Source organism: Micromys minutus (assembly GCF_963924665.1).
Source record: "Micromys minutus genome assembly, chromosome: 18".
In the NCBI taxonomy this organism is placed as follows: Eukaryota; Metazoa; Chordata; class Mammalia; order Rodentia; family Muridae; genus Micromys; species Micromys minutus.
The window spans coordinates 44,140,169-44,161,817 of NC_137953.1; the positions used below are offsets into that span (position 1 = coordinate 44,140,169).

The 21,649-nt window shown below is 49.8% G+C and overlaps 2 protein-coding genes across 3 annotated transcripts in view; one reads left to right on the forward strand and one right to left on the reverse strand.

The window, feature by feature from the left end:
- Positions 1–336: 336 nt before the first annotated feature.
- Positions 337–13,769, forward strand: LOC308432731 (solute carrier family 23 member 2-like; the record flags this gene model as incomplete). The annotated part of the gene is made up of 6 exons (XM_080932514.1): positions 337–444; positions 3,018–3,199; positions 3,812–3,932; positions 4,590–4,746; positions 5,688–5,941; positions 13,623–13,769. 6 exons carry the CDS (start codon positions 337–339, stop codon positions 13,767–13,769), a joined length of 969 nt encoding a protein of 322 aa, XP_080788640.1.
- A 3,477-nt stretch (positions 13,770–17,246) lies between these two features.
- Positions 17,247–21,649, reverse strand: part of STRA8 (stimulated by retinoic acid 8) — a gene marked incomplete at both ends in the record, with an annotated part of 14,155 nt that continues 9,752 nt past the window's right edge. For both annotated transcript variants that reach the window (XM_080932646.1, XM_080932645.1), the window contains 3 exons: positions 17,247–17,321; positions 19,027–19,138; positions 21,166–21,239. In XM_080932646.1, the coding sequence (XP_080788772.1) occupies positions 17,247–17,321; positions 19,027–19,138; positions 21,166–21,239 (261 nt within the window). The remainder of the gene's footprint in view (positions 17,322–19,026; positions 19,139–21,165; positions 21,240–21,649) is intronic.

Sequence of the window (21,649 nt, forward strand, 5' to 3'; positions counted from 1 at the left end):
CACTGCATTCTCCGACTTCCATGCAGCCTTCACACAGGGCTGCAGAGCCTGACTCCCTCCTGACATTACACCCGGATCTGAGCCTTTTCCCTCACCACCGCTGCTAACTGTCACACAGACTTCATGACTTTGCCTTGGAACTCAGCAGGAGTTCCCTGCAACTGAAGGAACAGGGGCCACATGTTGTCACTGAGCCAGGGATCAGACCTAAAAGCCTTTTGGGGGCTTCGGACAGGCCAGTGTGGGAGGATCTCGGTGGTAACCACATCTTTGCCCTCCTTCAGGCTGCCCATTCTTCAAGGAGGGACCTTTGCCTTCGTGGCTCCCTCTCTGGCCATGCTTTCTCTTCCTGCCTGGAAATGCCCAGAGTGGACTCTCAATGCCAGCCTGGTGAACACCAGCTCCCCCGAATTCACGGAGGAGTGGCAGAAGAGGATCCGAGAGGTAACAGGAGAGCTGGCCGCACAGCTGATGCGCTTGCTCCACTTTATTATTCACGGACACAGCAAGCGTCTTGTCCTCAAGGAGCAGGCATTCCAGTGGTGTGCGAGTGTGTGCATGTGAGTGTGTGTGTGTGTGAGTGTGTGCATGTGAGAGTGTGTGTGTGTGAGTGTGTGAATGTGTGTGCGCATGTGAGTGTGCGCATGTGAGTGTGTGAATGTGAGTGTGTGCGTGTGAGTGTATGTATGTGAGTGTGTGTGAGTGTGTGCGTGTGAGTGTGTGTGTGAGTGTGTGTGAGTGTGTGTGTACGCACGTGAGCATGTGTACGTGCATGTGTGAGTGTATGCATGTGAGTGTGTGTGTGTGTGTGTGTGTGTGTGTGTGTGTGTGCGTGAGTGTGTGTGTTGGGAGGGAGAGAGAAAAACACTCCAGTAAGAAACTGAAAACAAAACCTGGAGGCTGCAGGAGAGGAGAGCTGCTTGTATGGAGACCACGGGAACAGAGGACAGACAGGTCTTGACGCCACTCTGGAGTATTCCGGGAGGCACTGTGCAAGTGACATTCATAGAAAGTCTATGAGTCCTGAGTCTGGTGGCCAGAGGCGGGCTGGGGGAGAAGGCTGTCACTCCCACAGCCCTGGGAGGAGAGAGAGGGGGATCAGGCGTCACAGGCCAGTCAGTGAGCTCCAAGTTCAGTAAGAAAAAAAAATCACCCCTTTCCCAGCTATAGAAATCTGTGGATATAAACACAGATTTCTAGAAGGCAGTTTGATTGCATGTCCGTTTAGCAAAGTAGCAGTAGCTTCCTCCTCAGGTCTGTGACTTACAAGCTTTTACCAGATTTACAGCACCAGGCGGGACTTTCCTCTCAGCTCCAAGCAGAAGGCGGTTGGCTACCCCACAGTGGTCATGTCAGTGTCAGAAATAGACTCACATTACCGGAAGTGTTGGTAGACGGGCAGTGTTGTCTACCACTGAGCGACACACTGAATCTCCCCAGCCACCTGCCCAGCACCTAGCACTGAGGAAGCTAGCCAGCAGGGACACGACCTCCTTTTCCTACAGAGGCACTGATGTTGCCTTGGGGGCCTCCTCCACTGGGCTTCATTAAACCCAGTTCCCCTGAGGCCCCAGCTTCAAACACAGTGGGGACTGTGACTTCAATGTATACATTTTAGAAGGGTACCCTTTAGCCCATAGAGGTAGGTAAATAAATTAGTATCAACTATAAGGGACTATGGTACTGTTTATATTAATGACCAAAGAGAATTTTTTTTTTTTAAAAAAGCAAGCAAATATTTGATAAAACGGCACAGAAAGCAGATGGTAGTGTTCATAGAGCTTTTAGGGTCAAACTATTTGGGACAAGTCTGTCCTCTTTATTCATCATGGGGTCTCTTTAATAAGCTTATGTCATTCCTCTCATTGCTATGATGAAAGACATAACCAAAGTGACCTGGGGAGGAGAAAGATTCCGTTTTCCTCACAGGTCTGAGGACACAGTCCACCATGATGGGGGAGATGTGCCAAAGTCTACGGTCCTTGTTGGAAGGAGCCTGTGGTGTGACCTGATCACATCTGGAGGGATCAGGAAGCAGAGAGAGATAGGCAGGGACCAAGGCTAAACCTTAACAGTTCTCCTGTCCCCACTGTGGCCCCACAGGTCACCCATCCCAAAGGCTTAATCAGTGGCCTCCCCAAACAGCAACACCAGCTGGGAATCAGGTGTTCGAACACCCGAGCCTATAGGGTACTTTCTCTTTCAAGACACAGTAGTAGTGTAGGCACAGTGTAAAACGTAACAACTCTCTAAGAGTAAAAATAGGGCACCTCGGTTGGTAGAATGTTCCCATAGAGTGTGGAAAGCCCTGGGTGTGATGCCCAGCTACTCAGCCGCCCTTAGACTAGATGGAACGTTCGAACTCTGGAGGTCAGACAGGAGAATCCCAAGTTTCTAGTCATCTTTAGCTACATAGTGAATTCAAGGTTAGCCTGATCACACAAGACCCGGTCTCAGAAGAAAAAAATATTTGAAAATTGTTGTTTACCGTCCATACCATTAAAGCAAAAAACGAGAAAGACTCATTCAACCCAACAGATCTGGCAGTACACACCCAAACCTGCCCTGTTCATGGCTCCTCAGCCGCCCACATGCTAAGAATGGTTTTACACGTTCAGTGATAATTTTAAGAAACAGAAAGCGGAGTAAAATACCCTGACCCTTAAAAATGGCATGAAATTTCAATTTCACTGACTGCAAATGAAGTGTGGCTTATTTTCGTCTTACCCAGAAACACTGCAAACACTGCCCACGTAGCTCCCTGTGCCTAGAACGGTCTGTCTGTCTGTGAGAAAGGTTTCCAACCACTTGACACAGAAAGTGAAGGGACAAAAGAATAGGAAAGCACTGTTGTCCTGTGTCAAGCCTTTCTCGCCACGGCCACTGTGGTCCACAGATAACTGTGAAGTCTTCATCTCCTGAAGATGGCACTTGGCCCCTGGGCTGCCTGGGGAAGTATTCAGGTTGGGTGGTGTGTGGCAGCCTAACCCCTGCTGAGACCCACGCCTTTCCTTCAGTTGCAGGGCGCGATCATGGTGGCTTCCTGTGTCCAGATGCTGGTGGGCTTCTCGGGTCTCATTGGCTTTCTCATGCGCTTCATTGGCCCCTTGACCATCGCTCCAACCATTTCCCTCGTGGCCCTGCCTCTCTTTGATTCTGCCGGTAATGATGCTGGGATCCACTGGGGCATTTCTGCCCTGTAAGTATTCTCTGAGAAAGGCAGGCCGTGTCAGTCCTGTTTGGTGGGAGGTTACCAACTAAAGACTTGCGGGAGTCCAGGATATTGGTAAACTCTTATGGGTTATAAATACTTCCGTGGGCTTCATCATACTTTAAAAAGCATTGCAGTTGATACTTAAAGTCAATTATTACTGTTAGATAGTTTACTCTTATTGATCCACATAAACAACCTGCCCATCACAATACAGTATAAGAACATGTGGTGTTTATGAAAACTTGACTCCACTTTGGCCCCACCTTGCAAGTGTGTTGTCTATGAGAGAAGACTGAGGTCTAACAACCTGCAATACCGGGAGACAGCCATGAGTCAGAGGACGCTGTGTGTGCGCAGGGCTCAGGCTAAACATTTACACTGAGCTGAGGGATTCTGGTCTCATTTACTCTGCCCTGTGTGGTCCAGGATGCGGTGTGAGGTGCATTAAGGATGCAGAACTGCCTGGGAGACATCTCTGACTCTGGCCTCACTGGCTCATTGGCTCAGCCTCCTCTGGGCCCATTCCTTGGGGTGCCAAACCACACCATGAGAATCCCAGCCCACCAAAGTGGGTGTGGCCATCTGTTTCTGTTTCAGGACCATCTTCCTCATCGTGCTCTTTTCTCAGTACCTCAAAAACGTCATGGTTCCTGTGCCTGTTTATGGAGGAGGGAAGAGGTGTCACATCTCCAAGTTCAACCTGTTTCAGGTCTTCCCTGTAAGAACCACCCCTGACCCTTTTTCCAGTCTTGGCTCACCTGGAGCAGGAAGGGAAAGTGCCCGGTGCCTGGCTAGCTCCAAAACTGATGCTCTTTTCTCTCCGGGGGACCATTGCACGTCCTTACTCTGAGAACTGGTATGGGACAGACAGCCTTAGCTCCTGGCTGCCCTCATAGCCAAGTACTTAGAACGATAGCTTTACCTCTAATAACTTATGGGTACCTCCTTTTCCGGAGCTTTCTAGGAAGATGCGTCCACATGTTTCTCTCTGACCCCAAGAAGGAACAGCTTCATATTGCACAGTGCTCTCCCGGTGGGAGAATTCTCAAAGCATTCTGGGATTCCACTTTGTTTCCGGCTCTTTAGAGGATCAGCTCTAATCCCATGGCACAGATGAAGTTTGAGAGCCAGATTGTGACCCTTTGGCCACAGGCTTGGCCCAACATCACATTTCTGTGCCACTCAGCACAAGGCCTCTTTCCATAGAGCCTTTTCTAATCTGCTCCCTTAATGGGCTGATTTATCCACGGACACGGCAGATTCCCATTGTCCGTAGCAAAGCCATTAACCCAGCAGCACCTCAGTCTCAGAGCCCCTCCCCCCACACAGAGGAAGGGGTGGGGCAGGCAGTGTGAAGGGCATCTCCCTTTGGCAGGTGCTGTTAGCTCTCTGCCTCTCGTGGCTCTTTTGCTTCGTGCTCACTGTCACCAACACCCTCCCTGAGTCCCCCACGGCATATGGATACATGGCACGTACAGACACCAAAGGCAACGTTCTGAGCCAGGCCCCCTGGTTCCGCTTCCCTTACCCAGGTGAGGAGGAATGGGTGCTCTTACTTGGGACACAGGTTTCCTGGGACCGTCTGTAGGATTCCAGACACTCGATGGAGGGTTGAAAAGGGTTGGGGACAGAAGGGCTCTTGGGGGACCGTATATAACCTCTAAGAGGAGAGGGAAAGGGGTGAGGTTCCAGGCTGTTCTAAGGTGAGCATGTGTTGTTGAGAAATGAGCCCAGGTTTCATGTCTGCTCCACAGTTGCTACATCTCTGAGGTAAAGTGTCAGCCATCTTTTTGCTTTTTATTTTGAGACAAAGTACTGCTAAATCGCTCAAGCTGACCTTGAATTCACTCAACAGCCCAGGCAAGCCTTAAACTTGTGATCCTCCTGCCTCATTCTCTTGAGAAGCTGGGATTACAGACATGACTGACTTAAAGCCCTTGGGAACAGTAGGCCGAATGCTCTTATTCCAAGAGCTTTCTAAGAACCAGCCTAAGGCCCCTACCCTCCTCCATGTTACCCAGAACCCCGTGGTCTTGGACCCCTTGGCCTTGAGGTATGTGAGAGAAGATGTAAGTGAGACCCTGACCTCTAGGCAGATCTTCGGGTGTCCTGGTGGGCTTAGGGATGAATTAGACTATTTGGGGGAGATCAGAGCATCTGTCAGTCTACTTAAGGTCTCAGCTTGAAGTATATGAATAACCAGGCTGAAGGATGGGCCAGCCTGGTTCATGAATATGTCTTTCTAGTAGAGACTTTTAACTTCCAACAACTCCAAGGCTTCAAAGGAAGCCTTCCAAGGAAGGAAGCTTTTCTACCCTAGGGGTGGAAAGGAAGGGCAGAAGCTGGCATGACCTCTGAACATTTGAGGGCTTCCCAAGCTCACTGAGCTTCTAGAGACCCTCCTGACAAATGAATGACTTGGGGTCTAACAGCTTCCTCTGGCCAGACATTCCCCCTTGTGTTCCCTTGGCAGGACAGTGGGGCCTCCCCACCATCAGCCTGGCTGGAGTCTTTGGAATCATTGCTGGAGTGATCTCCTCCATGGTGGAGTCGGTGGGTGATTATCACGCCTGTGCTCGGCTGGTTGGGGCCCCGCCCCCTCCAAAGCATGCCATCAACCGTGGCATTGGCATTGAGGGCCTTGGCTGCCTGCTGGCAGGGGCCTGGGGGACTGGGAATGGCACCACCTCCTACAGCGAGAACGTCGGGGCGCTGGGCATCACCAGGGTAAGTCTGCTGATGGAGTTCCTGGGGCGGGGCTGGGCTAGTTTCCTGTGGTAGCTGTGGCAACTCACAAAGACTGGGTTTAGATAAATATCACCCTGCGGATCTGGCCGTCAGAAGTGAGAGGGGAGCTGTATGGGGCTAGAACTGAGGTGTGGACATAGAAATACTCCTCTAGGCAGGCCTTTCCTACAGACCGTGCCTCCTTCTTGCACGTTTGACTGTCACTGGTGTGAGAAATTGTCTCCTCACAAAGACACGTGAAGTTACGCTGAACTACCATATCAGTAGGATCCGGAGACCATCATTAGCTCACCATCCCTAGCTCAGTGACTTCTGCAAAGTCCCCTTGACAGACATGGCAGGGCTACATACTCATGGCCTTCCTACAGGGACTCAGCAAAGCCGGATGCAGCTGATGACTCCCCTCTGGGGTCTCATATCAGGCAGCCTGTATATCGTATCCTTACATTACAATTCATAACGGCAGCAAAACCATAATTCTGAAGTAGCAATGGCATAACTTCATGACTGGGCGTCACCACAACACGAGGAACTGTATTAAAGGGTCTAATCATTAGGAAGGTTGAGAATGACTAGCCCAGGGCTCAGAATGGGCTATCTCTGCAGGGGTCATGATCTTAATGTTAACACCTTTGGTTGTAGTGGGACAGTCATTGCCTTTAGTCCGGCCCTGCATATTCAGCTGTCCCTAGCCAGACCCACCTCAGGTCCCCAGGACCCCTGACAGCCAGAGACCACGTCCTTCTGCAGTCCCTGTCTGAGGCATCCCTCTCTTCCACTCACGTCATCTTTAACTTCTAGCTGTCCTGAGACTTTCTCCACAGGGCTCCTTGCCTGCCCCTCTTGGCTCCCTCCCTGAAGATACAGACTGACTGTCCCTATACAGCTGGGCCTCACTTTCTCTCTACTCCACCCAAAATTTGGCTGGCTGGTTTCTAGAGCCCAGTTGTGACTAGTCTGGCCTCCACCACTTCCTCCTAGAGAGTCCAGAAAGGACAGTGTTTCTCACGGGTGCATCCTGTTCCCCTCCACACATCACTGCATCTTTGCAGAGGCTTGGAGGGTTCTCTCCCTCCAGCATCCCCTCTTGCATCGTCTTCTGGCTCCCTCCCTCCGTAGCTCCAGTGTGCATCCTGGAGATATGGTGCTCCTCCCAAACCTCAAGTGACCCATGCTACTGCTGGAGCTGAGATGCACAACCAAATCCCCAACCATCCTCTGCCACTCTCGACAACCCCAGAGGTCGTGATGCTCCCCCAAGGCTTTCAGGGCCCTTTAGTGGAGGCTGTGAATGCACCACAAATGTAGATCCGGATGTATAACCTTTCCTTCCGGTTAAAGGGAACAAGTCCTGTGAAGAACAGAAAATTACATTCCATAAACAACAAAACGAATTTTGGTGGGAGTAGTTTATAAGCTGAGGCCTTTTAAGAGAAACAAAAAGAAGGAAATAAAGACCCACAGGAACAGGGCAAACTGAATCGATAGGTTAGATCAACCTAGAGACGACAGGCTTGCTTTTATGGGTTCACACTCCCACCCTGTGGCCTTTTCAGGCATTGCAACAATGAGTGAGTGAGTGTGTGCATGTGTGTGTGGTTTGTGTGTCTATGTGACTGTGCACACCTGTGTGTCTCTGTGTATGTAGTAGTGTGTATGTGTGAGACCATGTGTGAATGTGACTATGTGTGCATGTGTGTGAGCACTTGTGTACCTGTGAGTGTGTGTACCTGTGTGTGTACATGTGACTGTGTGTGCTGTGTATCTCTGTGTGTATGTGTATCTGTGTATCTCTGGGGAGGTGCAGGTGGAGATCAAAGCTCCTGTCACTTCTCTAGGATGTCACAGCTGCCTGCCTAGAAAAGGAGACCCAGGTCTCCATGTCAAGTTCATGCAGTGATAGATTGGGGATGGCCCTCCTTATGAGACCTTTGGCACAACAGGCTGGACCTGAGAGACTGACCTGTTGTACCTGTAGTCACACAGTCTACTGCAGAGGCATTAAACAAATCAAAGCATTTCTGATGGTTCTTAGTCTGGAAATGGAAGAATAAACACCTTCGTGATCTGTTTATTGTGTGTATCTGCACACACAATGCAGAAGTGATCTTTAGCTGACATCAAGATATCTTTTTAAACTATGTTCTGACTGTAAGAAAAGCACAAAACAGAAACTTAGCAGCCTAACTATTTGGAAGCTTAGGTTAGTGTGTTTACACTATTGTACACCACACCTCTCCCATCACACAGGTAGGGCTGCATGCTGGTGTCCTTAAAGAACGTGGACAGGCGGAGAGGGAGAGAGGGGAAGGGGAAGGAGAAAGAAGAAAAGAGAGAGTCTCTGTGGCTTTCCGAGTATCTATGTGCTTGTGTGTGTATTTCGGAGCAGATTTCACGGCAATAATCAGCCCTCCATGATATGAACTATGGGAACCTCTTAAGATTTTAATCTCTTTTTAACATTCTGGATAGAGTTGCATTCCTGATCCCAGCACTTAGGAGGCAGAGGCAGGTGATCTCTGAGTGTAAGGCCAGCCTGGTCTACAGAGTGAGTTCCAGGACAGCCAGGGCTATCCAGAAATATCTGTTCGAAATCCCCAAATTTAAAAAAACAAAACAAAACAAAACAAAAAAGCCCTCTGGCTAGAAAGAGCAAATGATGGGGGATAGGTGTTGGATGTTCAGTGACCTGCACACGGGTGAAGGAGAAATCAAAGTTTGTTACATTCTATAGCAAGTGTGTGCTGAGGAAATCTGCTGAGCGGTTGTAATGAAGACCCCTCCGGGGGAAGCTCTGAGGACGGGAATCACGTCTCTTCACCTTCCTTTAAAACCCCCGAGTGAAGGTTTCTCTTGTTCTTATTTTTACTGTAGTAAAATTAAACACACACACACACACACACACACACACACACACACACATACACAACCACCATTATAACCATTTCTAAATGGTTAGTGTGCTCGCTTTTTAAAACCATATGTTTTAATTAATTTGTTGTACACAGTTTCGTGCACATATAATATACTTTGACATTATTCCCCCCCCATTGTTTTGATAAAGGATGTCATTATTAGCCCAGGCTAGCCTCAAATGTCTGTTCCTTCTAGCTCAGCCCCTGAGTGCTGAGCATGCCGACATTGTCATGCAACCCTTGGCGCTATGCTCTCCTCGGTCCACCTCCTTGTTCCTCTTCTCTTCCCCTCTTTCCTGCTCCCCCCACCCCAGCCTCCAAGTCCTCCTTTCCCCAGTGCCTGGCAATCTTTCTAACTCCCTTCCTCCGTGGATTTGAGGCCCCTGGAGACCTCCTATGAATGGAGATTTGCTACGTGACCTTTCGTGACTGGCTGGCTTGTGTCTCCTAGCACATGGCCCTCAAGGTTTCTCTTGGTTATTTTTCACTGCTGTGACAAAATACTATGTCTCAAAGCAACTTAAGGGAGAAGGGTCCAAAAGGATGTCGCCCTCATGACCAGGAAGGCTGGCTTGGTAGTAGGGACAAGAAGCTGGCTGATCACATTTTAACCAGGAAGATAGAGGGAGGGAGCCAGAAAAGGAGAGAGAAGGGGGGAGGGAGGGAGGGAGGGAGGGAGAGAGAGAGAGAGAGAGAGAGAGAGAGAGAGAGAGAGAGAGAGGCAGAGACAGAGAGACAAGGAGACAGAGAGAGACAGAGAGAGACTGAGAAAGACGGAGATAAAGGCAGAGACAGACAGAGACAGAGAAACATAGATACAGAGACAGACAGAAACACACACAGAGAGACAGAGAGACAGAGACAGGCAGGCAGGCAGACAGACAGACACACACACACACACACAGAGGGGGGGGGGTGGAGAGAACAGGCTCAGGAAGAACCAGAAGGTTATAAAAGCCCATCCATCCCCTGAAGACTCAGGCTCCTAAATGTCCCATAACTTTTCCAGACAGCACAACCAGTAGGGAACCAAACATGAGCCTACGGGGGCTTTTCTCCCTTCCTTTAAATCACCACAAAGCTCATGCATATGTTGCAGTAGGTATCAGAAGTACTGTCCTCAGGGGCCTCATAATGCACATTTTATTTCTGCCCACTCCTGAACCCCACAGTTCTTTGCTCTGGGTTCCCATTACTCTCCTGGGCACTGCAGCCCAGGCACACTGATTTTCCTTGTGCTTTAAAATGGCTTTTCCCATCATTGAGTTCGCATAAGTCACGTTCTCTCTAGAATATTCTCCCACCGAATCTTTGTGTACATGGCCCTCTCATGTCCCTTCTGTCCTTCTCCTGACTGGCCAGACTAGCTGACCAGCATAGAGCCTCCCTTAGTGTCCCATGGCTCTTCAGAGTACAACCCTGCTTCCTTCGAGAGATTTCCTGTTTGTCACTTGCTCCTCCTGCTGAGACCGTAGATGCCCCATTTATAAAACACCAGATGAGGCAGGAATGGAGGAGGGCATTGTGTAATGCTGAGAATAAAACCCAGAGGGCGATGGCTCTGCTGGGTGCAAAAGACCCTGGCATTGCTTGGGGCTCCTCTCTTTCCTTCAGACTTTAGTGTTCTCTTCCACAGAGGGAGGGCTGCACAAAAGGGACCCTCGGCACTTCCTGCCCTGGCCTTTCATGTATCCAGTGATGTGTATCTGCATAGTGATGTGGACAAGGGGTAGGTGTGGGAAGTTTTAAGGAGATTCATGTCTTTGGAGGAGTGCGTGATGTGGTAGAGACGTGGAAGTATCCGTTCTTAGTGGAGCAAGCACGAGCAACACAGAGAGGTGTAAATGCTGCCGTAGACCCTTGTGCCTCTGTTCCCCCTTCCCCGCTGAGGAAATCATTTCCTCTTCACTGAGTGTTCCGTGTGCTCAACACATATTATTCCGAATATTCCTAAGCCTCGTTGCATTGAATTGTGTGGTGTGCCGGGTCTCACATGGTAGATATGGAGGCTGACTTTCAGAGGTGTTAGGAATATGCCCAGTAGGTGTGAGAGAGCTGAGCGCTGTGCCAGGGCCCAAGCTCCCCTTTCTGTCTGTCTCTAGCCCAGGGTGGGAGCCTGGGAACAGCAGACGGTGCTGCTTCTCAAGTTCACTGCAGCAGTGCGAAGGGTGCAGGAGCACATTTCCAGCGCATCTACCTGGCCGGGTGCTCCTGTCCCTCCTCTCTGGGTGTGCAGGTCGGGAGCCGGATGGTGATTGTCGCTGCCGGCTGTGTGCTGCTCCTGATGGGTATGTTCGGGAAGATCGGGGCGGCGTTTGCCACCATCCCTACCCCCGTGATTGGTGGCATGTTCCTTGTCATGTTTGGGATCATCAGCGCTGTGGGGATCTCCAACCTGCAGGTGAGGCACCTCAGTGAACAGCAGTGCCACCCGCCCTGAGAGGGGTCCGTGGAGTGGAGCTGCGTGGGGGGAGGGACAGAAGAGAAGCCGGGGAAGATGATGAGGGGAGGGCAAAGGGGGAGGAGCCGAGAGAGGAGGGCGTGGTCCTAGGAGGGCGTGGTCCGCCACCACCACTACCACCACCAATACAGGGAAACAGACAACCACATGCTAACCTTCAAAACCAGTCATATGCACATGTATGTCTAGGGGGTCCTGGTGAACTTGGGGGTCCTTTCTTCCACAGTATGTGGACATGAATTCATCCAGGAACCTCTTTGTGTTTGGCTTCTCCATCTACTGTGGGCTCGCCATCCCTAACTGGGTGAACAAGAACCCCGAGAAGCTGCAGACAGGTGAGTGCTGTCTCCTCTGGACTGTCACTGGTCCAGGTGTGAAGCAGGGTGGCCCTTGGTCCCCGTGAACTGTCACTTTCGTTGCCTTCCAGGGATTCTCCAGTTGGACCAGGTCATCCAAGTGCTCCTGACCACAGGCATGTTTGTTGGTGGATTTCTGGGCTTTGTCTTGGACAACACCATACCTGGTAAGGCTGCAGCCTCCCCATAGCTGAGTTTGTGGGCATCTGGGCAGTGTTAGGGCCATTGGAGAGCTTCTGTGAGGCTGTTCACAGTAGGGCTGAGTCAGAATACGGCCTGGCTGCTTTAGTCAGCTTGAGCTGCTGCAGAAAACCACCACAGAGTAGGATGAAGGAAGCAGCATAGCCTTCCCTCAGCCCCAGGCTGGAATTCTGAGGCAGGTTGGTTCTTCACAGGACCTTTCTTGGCTTGCAGAGAACCTTGCACATTGCCTTTGCTTTGGGCTAGCACACCCCCACAGTCTCTGTATCACAGTCTCCCTTTGTGTAAAGAAGACAGGGCTGGGCTGGGATATAGCTCAGTGGGCCGAGGCTTGCCTAGACGAACCGCTCTAGCTCCCATCTACACCAGTGCAGTGGTGCCCGCCTGGAATCCCAGTGCTGGGGAGGCGGAGGCAGGAGGATGGAGAGTCCCAGGTCATCTCCAGCTACATAGTAAGTTCCATGCAAGCCCAGGATATATAAGACTATTTCAACAACCAACCAACCATACGGGAGGCTTCTAACAACAGACTACTTGTCTTTAACTTCTTAAATATTATTGACAAGTACTGATGCCCCAGGACTAGGCTGTCAATGGATGACTTTTTGAGAGATATAGTTCAGCTGTAGCAAGGCCCTAAAGGAATAGGAGATGGCTTTTGCTCTCTTAAACATATATTCATCCATCCACTCACCCATCCATCCACCCACCCATCCATCCACACACCCATCCACCCACCCATCCATCCATCCACCCATCCATCCACCCACCCATCCATCCATTCACCCACCCACCCACCCATCCATCCATCCACCCATCCATCCACACACCCATCCACCCACCCATCCATCCATCCACCCATCCATCCACCCATCCATCCATCCATTCACCCACCCACCCACCCATCCATCCATCCATCCATTCATCCATTCACCCACCCACCCACCCATCCATCCACCCATCCATCCACCCATCTATCCATCCACCTATCTATCCATCTAAACATTTGTATTTCTATCTACTACGTATGTAGTAGGTGCTACTCACTGAGAATATAAAGAGATGTGAGACACTACCTCCCAGGAACCCACAGGCTAAGAGAGGAAGCAAACACACTGGGCAGTGTTAATGAGGCCTGGGATGAGCTATGTGAGGGTGTGGGGACCGTGAGGGGCACTGATGGTGACAAGTATAGAGATTCCATCTCAGTTTCTGGACAGACATCCACACACACTCTCTCTTCTGCATCCCTGCCCGGAACCTCTCCGAGGGACCTCTGTGACTGCTCCTGCTTCATGCTCTCTGTTTGCCACACTGTCTCTCCACCACGCATGAAGTGCACGTGCATCCCACATGCATGTGTGGATGGGTCTGCTCTGGGGAGCCGAGGAAAGCTTCAAGGTTCCGTGGTGGAGCCTGAGGCTGAGTATCACATGAGTAGAGGCTCTGAGGTGGCCTAAAGAGCAGATGGAGATTTATGGTCTCTGCCAAGGCTTGGAGGAGAAATGGAAGGAAAGTAGGTCACTCGGGTACTGCGGGGACAGCATAGGCACCCACAGGGTAACCTTGTGACCAGAATCAAGACCCAGCCTTGACTTCTCATTGTTTACTTCTTAGGCAGCCTGGAGGAGAGAGGCCTTTTGGCATGGAGTAAAATCCAGGAGGATTCTGAGGAGACCCTGAAGACCTCAAAGGTCTATTGCCTTCCCTGGGGGATTGGCACCAAGTTCTGCACATCTTCATGTACTCGAATCCTTCCCTTCTGGCCCAGGACAGACCACCACAGAGACGAGGTGGGAGCGAGCCAGCTCACTCTGTGTTCCCAGACCTCCTCCGCAAAGCACCCGTGGAGTCTTACAGAAACCAAGATGTGAATAGAACGGCCCCCACCCCTACCTTCTCATAGCCAAACTCTGGCCTGCAAAATGCAAAGATCTCTGTTCACAAATAGTCACACAAGGGTCCTTCCCAGGACCTTCCACACCTGGGTACTGTGGTGGCCATGCAGCGTGGATGAATACCACGGTCAATGTGGAGCTGGCCTAAGGCATTCTTCTGCTGTCTCACGCTCCAGAGTGCAGGATGGGTCTGGGATCTCCACAGAAGCCTCCTCTTCTATGATGCTCGGGAATATTCTGGTGAATCGGGAGGAAGAGGCATGGCTGTTTGCTGAAAGATGATGAGGCCTGGTGGCCTGTAACCCCAGCCAATCAAGAGGCTTCAGAGGAGGAGCAAAGACTCATCAGCACTACAAACTGACTTTAAGGCTAGCTGGGCAACTTAACAAGATCCTGTCTCAAAATTTAAAAAGTAAAAAGCAAGCTAGGGATGCTGGAGAGATGGCTCAGTGGTTAAGAACACTTGTTCTTGCTGAGGACCCCAGGTTCAATTCTACGTACCCACATGGTAGCTCACAACCATCCCCAACTCCAGTTCCAGGGGATCTGACACCCTCTCCTGACCCCTGTAGCAGGCACATATGTGGTGCACAGATGTACACATGAGCCAAACACTCATACACATAAAATAAATCTTTTTTTTTTAAAGCAAACTAGGGTTATGGCTCTGTGATCAAGAACTTTTATAGCAGATACATGGATCAGGTTCAAACCTCAACACAGGAAAACAAAAACAAAAAAGAAAAGTAACAGGCACGGTTGTTTTGTTCCCCTTCCTCCAGAGGCAAGGGCCTTGTGGGCCTTCCACCTCTTCCTGTAGCCTCTGCTGATTCCCCAGGGCTCACATGGAAAAGCAAAAAGGAACATCCCCTCACCCCCAGACCCCCTGTAACACCTGGGCAGCGTTAGGCCACATGATCTGACCTAAGCCGTCTGGGTAGATTTAAGACTGGTGGAGTCGTGGACCTTGGACCCCTTTCAAAGGGGGCACAGCCTGGGTATGGAGGAGGGGACTCAGGCCTCATTGCCCCCTCCCAGCTCTGTCTGCCCAGGTTGCTGGGCAGCTGCATTCAGTCTGTCCGGGATGCCTTCAGAACCCTCCACTGTTTCTCAGCAGGGGATCAGGCTTAGGTCTTCAAACTCAGATAGGCACAGAGTCATATAAGCCAGAGAAAGGACCCGTCACCTCTCCCACTGTCCCCAGCAAGAACTCCTTTTGCTTGACCAAACCCACTTTCAAGAGAAGGAAGGGCTGAGGTCTGCTGTGGGGTGGGAAACACAGGGTCCAGAGGTTGCTGCTTCTCTAATAGGAGTCTCCCCATCTCCACCCCTGCCATTCTTCTGTCTCTGCTTGGCAGTGGGTGGGAAGAACTGACTCCTGTCCAATCTTCAATTGAAATGACATTTGTACTGCCATTTAAATCAGTAAACTTTGAGTATAGCAGATCATGCTCTATAACATTCAATTAAAGGCCTTAGTAACAAAAGACTAGGTTCCTCGAAGGACAAGGCCGTCCACGGCAGCTCTTCCTTACTAGGCAGGCCGAACGGTGAATGTTGGATTTGCACCTCCACGACAGCACGGACCAACTGGTTAAAGTCAGTCTCCACCTGTCTGTATACAGATATCTACATCCAATGGGTTCTGACTCTCTAGTGTGCTTGACTAATAGACAAGCTAGTTTGAAGCCAAAGCATTCACATGGGGGCTAAGGTGCTTCTGGCAGTGTCTGACCACATTGCATCACATGACATCGCTGTCATTTTGCTTCTGAGCACACTAGCTGTACACTGTGTACATGCCATCACACCAGACAACATCAACAAGTACTGACAATTCTCCCTTTCAGGGTTGAGACAGTTATGAATTGCATGGTTTATACAGTGCATGCACACACACACACACACACACACACACAGAGCATGAAAATTGAGACAAAACTGTCAAGAAGAACAAAGAGGCGGGACTAGTAGGAGGGGGGGAGGGGAGGGGGAAGCTATGAGGAAGAATGTAATCAACATACAACACATGTCCGTGAAGATAACCTGTTATATCACAATACCATGTTCAACCAGAGGGGAAAGAATTTAATGCAAGACGTTGACTGGACTGACCCTGAATTCTGGCTGGATGCAGAAGAGGGCGGAAACCCTAAGAGGGGCTGGGGAGATGAAAGATGTTAATGTTGGCAAATGACAGGAATTTTGAACTTGGGGGCCTAGAAGCAGTGATCTAGAGAAACAGGACAAAGTTGCTGGAGGAGCTGGAGAGGGGCTATGATGGTGAAGAGCACTGACTGTTCGTGCAGAAGACCGGAATTCAGTTCCCAGCACCCACATCTGACAGCTCACAACCACAGCCCCAGGGGATCCCATATCCTCTTCCGGCCTCAAATAAATAAATAAATAAATAACAGTAACTCTTTATTTTAAAGACGGACAACTATTGAAGACACAGAGGAAGGCAATCCAAAATCTAGCCTGAGGTACAAGGAAGGACTATGAGGAAGGGGCCCTGAGGATGGGAGTCTGGTTATTAGGTTCAGCATAAATGCCTTTACCTACCTGGCACCTGCCTGGCCCCTGTCCAACCCTGTCTCTGAGTTAAGCTTTTCTCACATGGCTAAAATGTTCTGGCCTATTGTACGTAGGCTGTAGTTGTAGTTCATGTGGCTGTAGAGACAGGGTCTCACAGTGTAACCCTGGCTGGCCTGGAAATTACCATGTAGCCCATAAGCACTGTCAGGAATCCCAGAACCAAGGCATCGAGCAGAGAAATCAGATTCCATAGCAGAAGATTCATAAATAAAAAGTGAATCTTCACACGCTCTCACAGAATTTAGCGTTGGAGGTGCGTCCTGATTCCTCCGAGGGCGAAACCAGCATTGGATTTTTCCAACATCCCAGTCCAGTTGCTTTGACAGGCCCTTCAGCCTTTTCTCCTAAGGATACTTAGTAACAGATATGAGCACCTTCTCAAAGATGCCATTGCATTTAACCTGACAGAGAGCACTGTCTTCAATGACAGCAGGAATGCACTGGATTTAGCAATGAATCACTCGAACAGCATCCTCACGGAGAAGAGGCCCAGGGCTGCTGTGGCGCCCACCCCCCCTACAGTTTATTGTCTTCTTGAAAAGCTCATGGCCTAGGCCTTGGCTACACATGGTATCGTACCCTCCTCCCCTGAGCAGGAACATAGCGAATGTGTATCCTGCAGCAGACTGGTCCCTTATATTCAACAGCCCCCCCCAAAAAAACCATTGCAAGGACACCAAAAATTATTGCTCTTAACACTTTATAGTAACAGAAACTAAGAACATCAAAAGGCTTTTGGAAACAGCCATTCTCAATGAATATCGAAAGACAAACAGGGCATAACCCTAACTACTGGCATTTAAACTTGAACTCGCCCCTCCCCCATTTAATCGCTGTCTTCTCAGCCCCTCCGCATTACAGATCGTCATCGTCAAAGGTCTCCAGGCACTTCAGCAGCATCATATCATCATCGACCGGAGGGTCTGGTTCCTGCAGGTCAGTAAACAAGAGGCCAGAAATTAGGACCAACCGGTTTCTGGGAGGATAAGAAGGTCCCAGCCTCCCGGTGTGTTGCACGTGCCTGGCTTTAAAGAAAGGAATGTGATGGTTCCACACCTGTGGTACAGACAATAGGAGAAGAGAAACGGGCAATGCCCTGTGCATAGTAGGCAACCGTTTGTGTTTGAATAAAGACCAAATATCCACAGACTGCCTTCGAATGGCTGGGCAGGAAACTGGTTCTGTAACTGTCCCTGGGAAAGACTGAGGGAGAGTCAGTAAGCATATGACAAGAGAGAGACTGAGATTTTATCGAATATCTTTTGGGACATTTTGAATTTCATAGCATGTGGACGGTATTATAAAAATTATAAAAAAAAAACATTTTTAAAAACTGAAGAAGCAATGTGTTTAGTAAGGGCTTCTCATTCTTTTCAAAGACGCCAGGCAACTTCTCAGGTCTCTCTATTTTCTCTTCCCTAAACGTAATTCCAGGGCTTTTTAAAAATTTCCTTCTTTCTCTCTGCCAATAGAAAACGGCTTCTGCTGTTTGGTAGCCTGGCAGATCGGGGTTGGTCTTTATGGATGCTTACACTGGCTAACCATCTAATGAGAGTAGGACCTCCTAAGGGTGAACCAGATGTGAGGTTTGCAACCTTCCACGCCCAACCCCTGCTCTGGGGAAGAAGCTGCACACCGGTCAAAACCAGCAGTTAGAGCAAGGCGCAGAAAGAAGCAGGCCAGCCCTGCTGACCCTTCATTTCAGATGTCTGGCCTCCGGAACAGCATGCATAAGTCACTGTTTAGAGAATGCAGTGTGGATGCCCACAGAGAGCTGGGGGTGCCATATGGAAGATAACAGAAGCCCCTCTTCACACCAGCCTATCAAACAACAAGGCTTCTTGCTTTACCATTTATACAAATCCCGGTTAGCTAATGAGATCCCAAGGTAATGCTCAGGAGGGGTAAAGTTCAAGCACTCTACTCAGTGTGGACTCTTAACCTTTGCCCTTTGTTTCTGTCACATAGGTTGAATCTGTTCTTAAAGTCTGGGCAAACTGTACTAATTTAATCGCATCCAACAGAAAGAATGGGGCAGGTGCTATAGGATGGGAAGTAAAAATGAGACTGTGTGGAGACAGACACTGTCCCCAGGAGGAACCGAAAGTGATGACAGCAGGGAGAAATGAGGAACCAGTGAGAAAGGGTCAAAGGACACCTCTGCCCGTGAAAATGGCGCCCTCGCTGAGATTGTTTGCCACTGTTATACTGTTATTTTAAACAAATAGCTGTATCTTGCTGGGTTAATGGAAAAAAACCGTGGTGGTGCATCTGAAAGGGCCTGTCCTCTGACGGTTCAGTCCCAGCATCCTCCACCCCCACGAGAGCTCAGGAATGGCCTCCTAACTAGGATCCTGTGACATACATCATCACCAGCTACAGTGTGAGCTTTCAGAGAGAAGTTAGTCTTCAAAAGCTGACCAGAAATACCACTGAAGACTAACTTCTCACAGAAAGACCCAATAGCTCACACAGTGTTTATGAGTGCCCGGTAGGAGCCAGCCCTTGGGATCTGGCCTTGCTACAGAGGGCTCCTGTGCAAATCTGTCCTCGAGGAAATCCCCCTGCCTCCTCCTCCAGAGTGCCCTCCCCGCTGAAGATGTTGGTAGAGATTGCTGTCCCCACTCGGTCTTACCTGGTTCAGTGGAGTGTTAGCACAGCCAATGCCTTTGAAAAACTCAATGATCTGTATGTAGAGCTGAAATTTCTCCTCTGGGTTTTCCAAGTTGCAGCCGGCAAACGCAGCACTGAAGGCAGAAGAAACAAAACCATTTAGAATCTAATCGTTCTCCTGGGCTTGCTACCGCCCATGCGTGAGGGTGCGAACTTTAAGCACCCAGTCGATAGCCCAGGGCTGTTCCTGCAAGTGACACATGCATCTGGATGTACTCTAAGCTGTGACCTCCTAAGTGAAGAGATGGGGGCTCCTCTTAGTCTTCTGCAGCAGGGCCCATGGTTTGGGGCCATCTGAGGCAGCTCCGGGTGTCCATACACAGTGCGGGTTCAGCCAGGGGGTTGTCCCCACTCAGTGTTCTTCCCATGGTACTCAGCTTAGAGCAGACAGTACCATATGGGCTTCTTCCTCTCTATCTTTAGGAGCATCCCTGAGCAGCTAGAGCCTTCCAGTACAGAGGCGGAGTATCTTAAGGCAGACCTGCCCTCACTTCTTCATGGAAGGAGGTTCCAGTTAGCCCAGGAATCCTTTTCTACAGAAGGCAGGAAAAGACATTTTAATAGCTTTCTGTCTTTTCAGCAGAATGAGGAGTTCCTGACACCGTTTCACAAACGTACTCTGATAACTTCTTGAAAACGTTGTTCTTGCAAGCTAAACCCAGCGCAGAAGTAGGACTGTGGAGTTCTAGCCGCTTGCTGCAGTATGATCCCCCACACATTAGTGGGAAGAGCTCACAATGCACTGCTTCCTGGCAATCCCAAGCCTGGGGAGACCTGCGTCTGGGAGGTGGAGCGGAAGAACTAAGATGGATGTTTGGGCAGCCTGAACTGCTTGAAGCCACCCAGGTCACAGCTTCCAGGACTCCTTCTAGCCCAGGCTGCTATTGAGAGGTCCCTTCACTCTGATCATAAGGACCTGGTTGTCCTTCAGTCCCATAGCAAAAAAAAAAACTTACATGTCAGGCATATTGTCAGCCAAGACCACAGCTCCTCAAACAGCAGCTACAGGGCTTCAGATCTGGACTGTCTCACTCTGGGAAAGTCCCCCTCGGTACAGATGGAACCAAGACGCTGTTTGCTTTAAATCTTTCCAGATCCCAAGGCTGGAGATGTGGCTCAGAGCTTAAGAGCACTGTCTAATCTTCCAGAGATCCTGAGTTCAATTCCCCACAACCACATGGTGGGTGGCTCACAACCATCTATAATGTGATCTGATGCTCTCTTCTGGCACACAGGTGTACATGCAGATGGAGCACACACACACACACACATTAAATAAATAAATCTTTTAAAAAGTCTTCAGATTCCATTCCACTTCTGCTCACCATGGTGCAGCCATCCAGCCCTTTCTCTTCCGGTCCTGTCAGTGCCCCACTTTGTACATAACTTAAAGCTTATTCCTGTGTTGGTTCTGTGTCCCACCAGACTGGCTGCTATTGCCTGCCTTATGGACCAAAGCTCCGTGTGTCCCTGCCTCCGCCCCCAACTTATATTCTTATACGTTTAAATGATGGAAGATGTAGCTAGCCCCCAGGATGAAAGAAAGGTATCAGGACTCTTATAAAAGATCCTCTACAGAGATCTGATTAGAGAGAAGGTGACAGCTACAGGGAACTGGTCTTTCCCAGGCTTGGTCTCTGCCTTGACCTTGAATGTCAAATCTCTAGAACCTTGAGCAATAAGTGTCTGATGTTTCTAAGCTGGGTTGTGTAGGATGGACCAGTTAGTAGGTCTGTGACTGCCCAGAGCAGACATGAGCAGGACCAAGGCACACTGAAGAAACTCGACGAGTAAGAGGCATGTTCTTAGAAACCTGAGCATATAACTGGGTATGTGCCAGCCCTGGGCCAGGAAGGATGAAATTTCCTCCTCTGGGGTTATGTGTGTATTTGTGGGATACAGAAGAGTAGCTGCGAACACTCCAGGAACGAGGCACCTATGGGCATCCACTCTCACACTGTAGCATTCACCCTCACACAGTCTCACACCTATATGCACACATACAACTTCACATATGTACACACGTACACCACACACTCACCCAGATGTAATCTCACACCCAGGAACATTTGTACACGCTTTCCTATACCACCTGGCTTACCTGATGTTAGACATACGCTGGGCCTCACTCTTGTCCAGGAAACTTGCCACATCAAAAGCATCTTCAAAAAGGATCTGAAAGAAAGGACACCGTTACCTGCATCAGAGCTAACACCGCAGACTGCTGCATGCCCAGGGCTGCTGGGTCAAGAGCAGCACACAGACTCTCTTAGCATCCTGTACCTCCAAAGGGCATACGGATCACAGCTAGCACCAAGCTCAGGGTGTCTGCTCAGTGATCTTCCCAGAGAGTTACTAAAAGGAAGAGCGAGCTGGGGACTGCCACCCCTGACCCCTAAAAAAGCCAAGCCTCAATTTACACCCAGGAAAGGGAAATCCAAACCTTTCTAGGTGGAGATATATTCAAGTCTACAACCCACAACCCCATCTTATCCCGAGGAGGGCTGGCTTCCAGTACCTGTTCATTCACTGGCAAGGTCAGCGAAGAACTTAAACTCTCTTTTATAAAACAAATCACAACAATC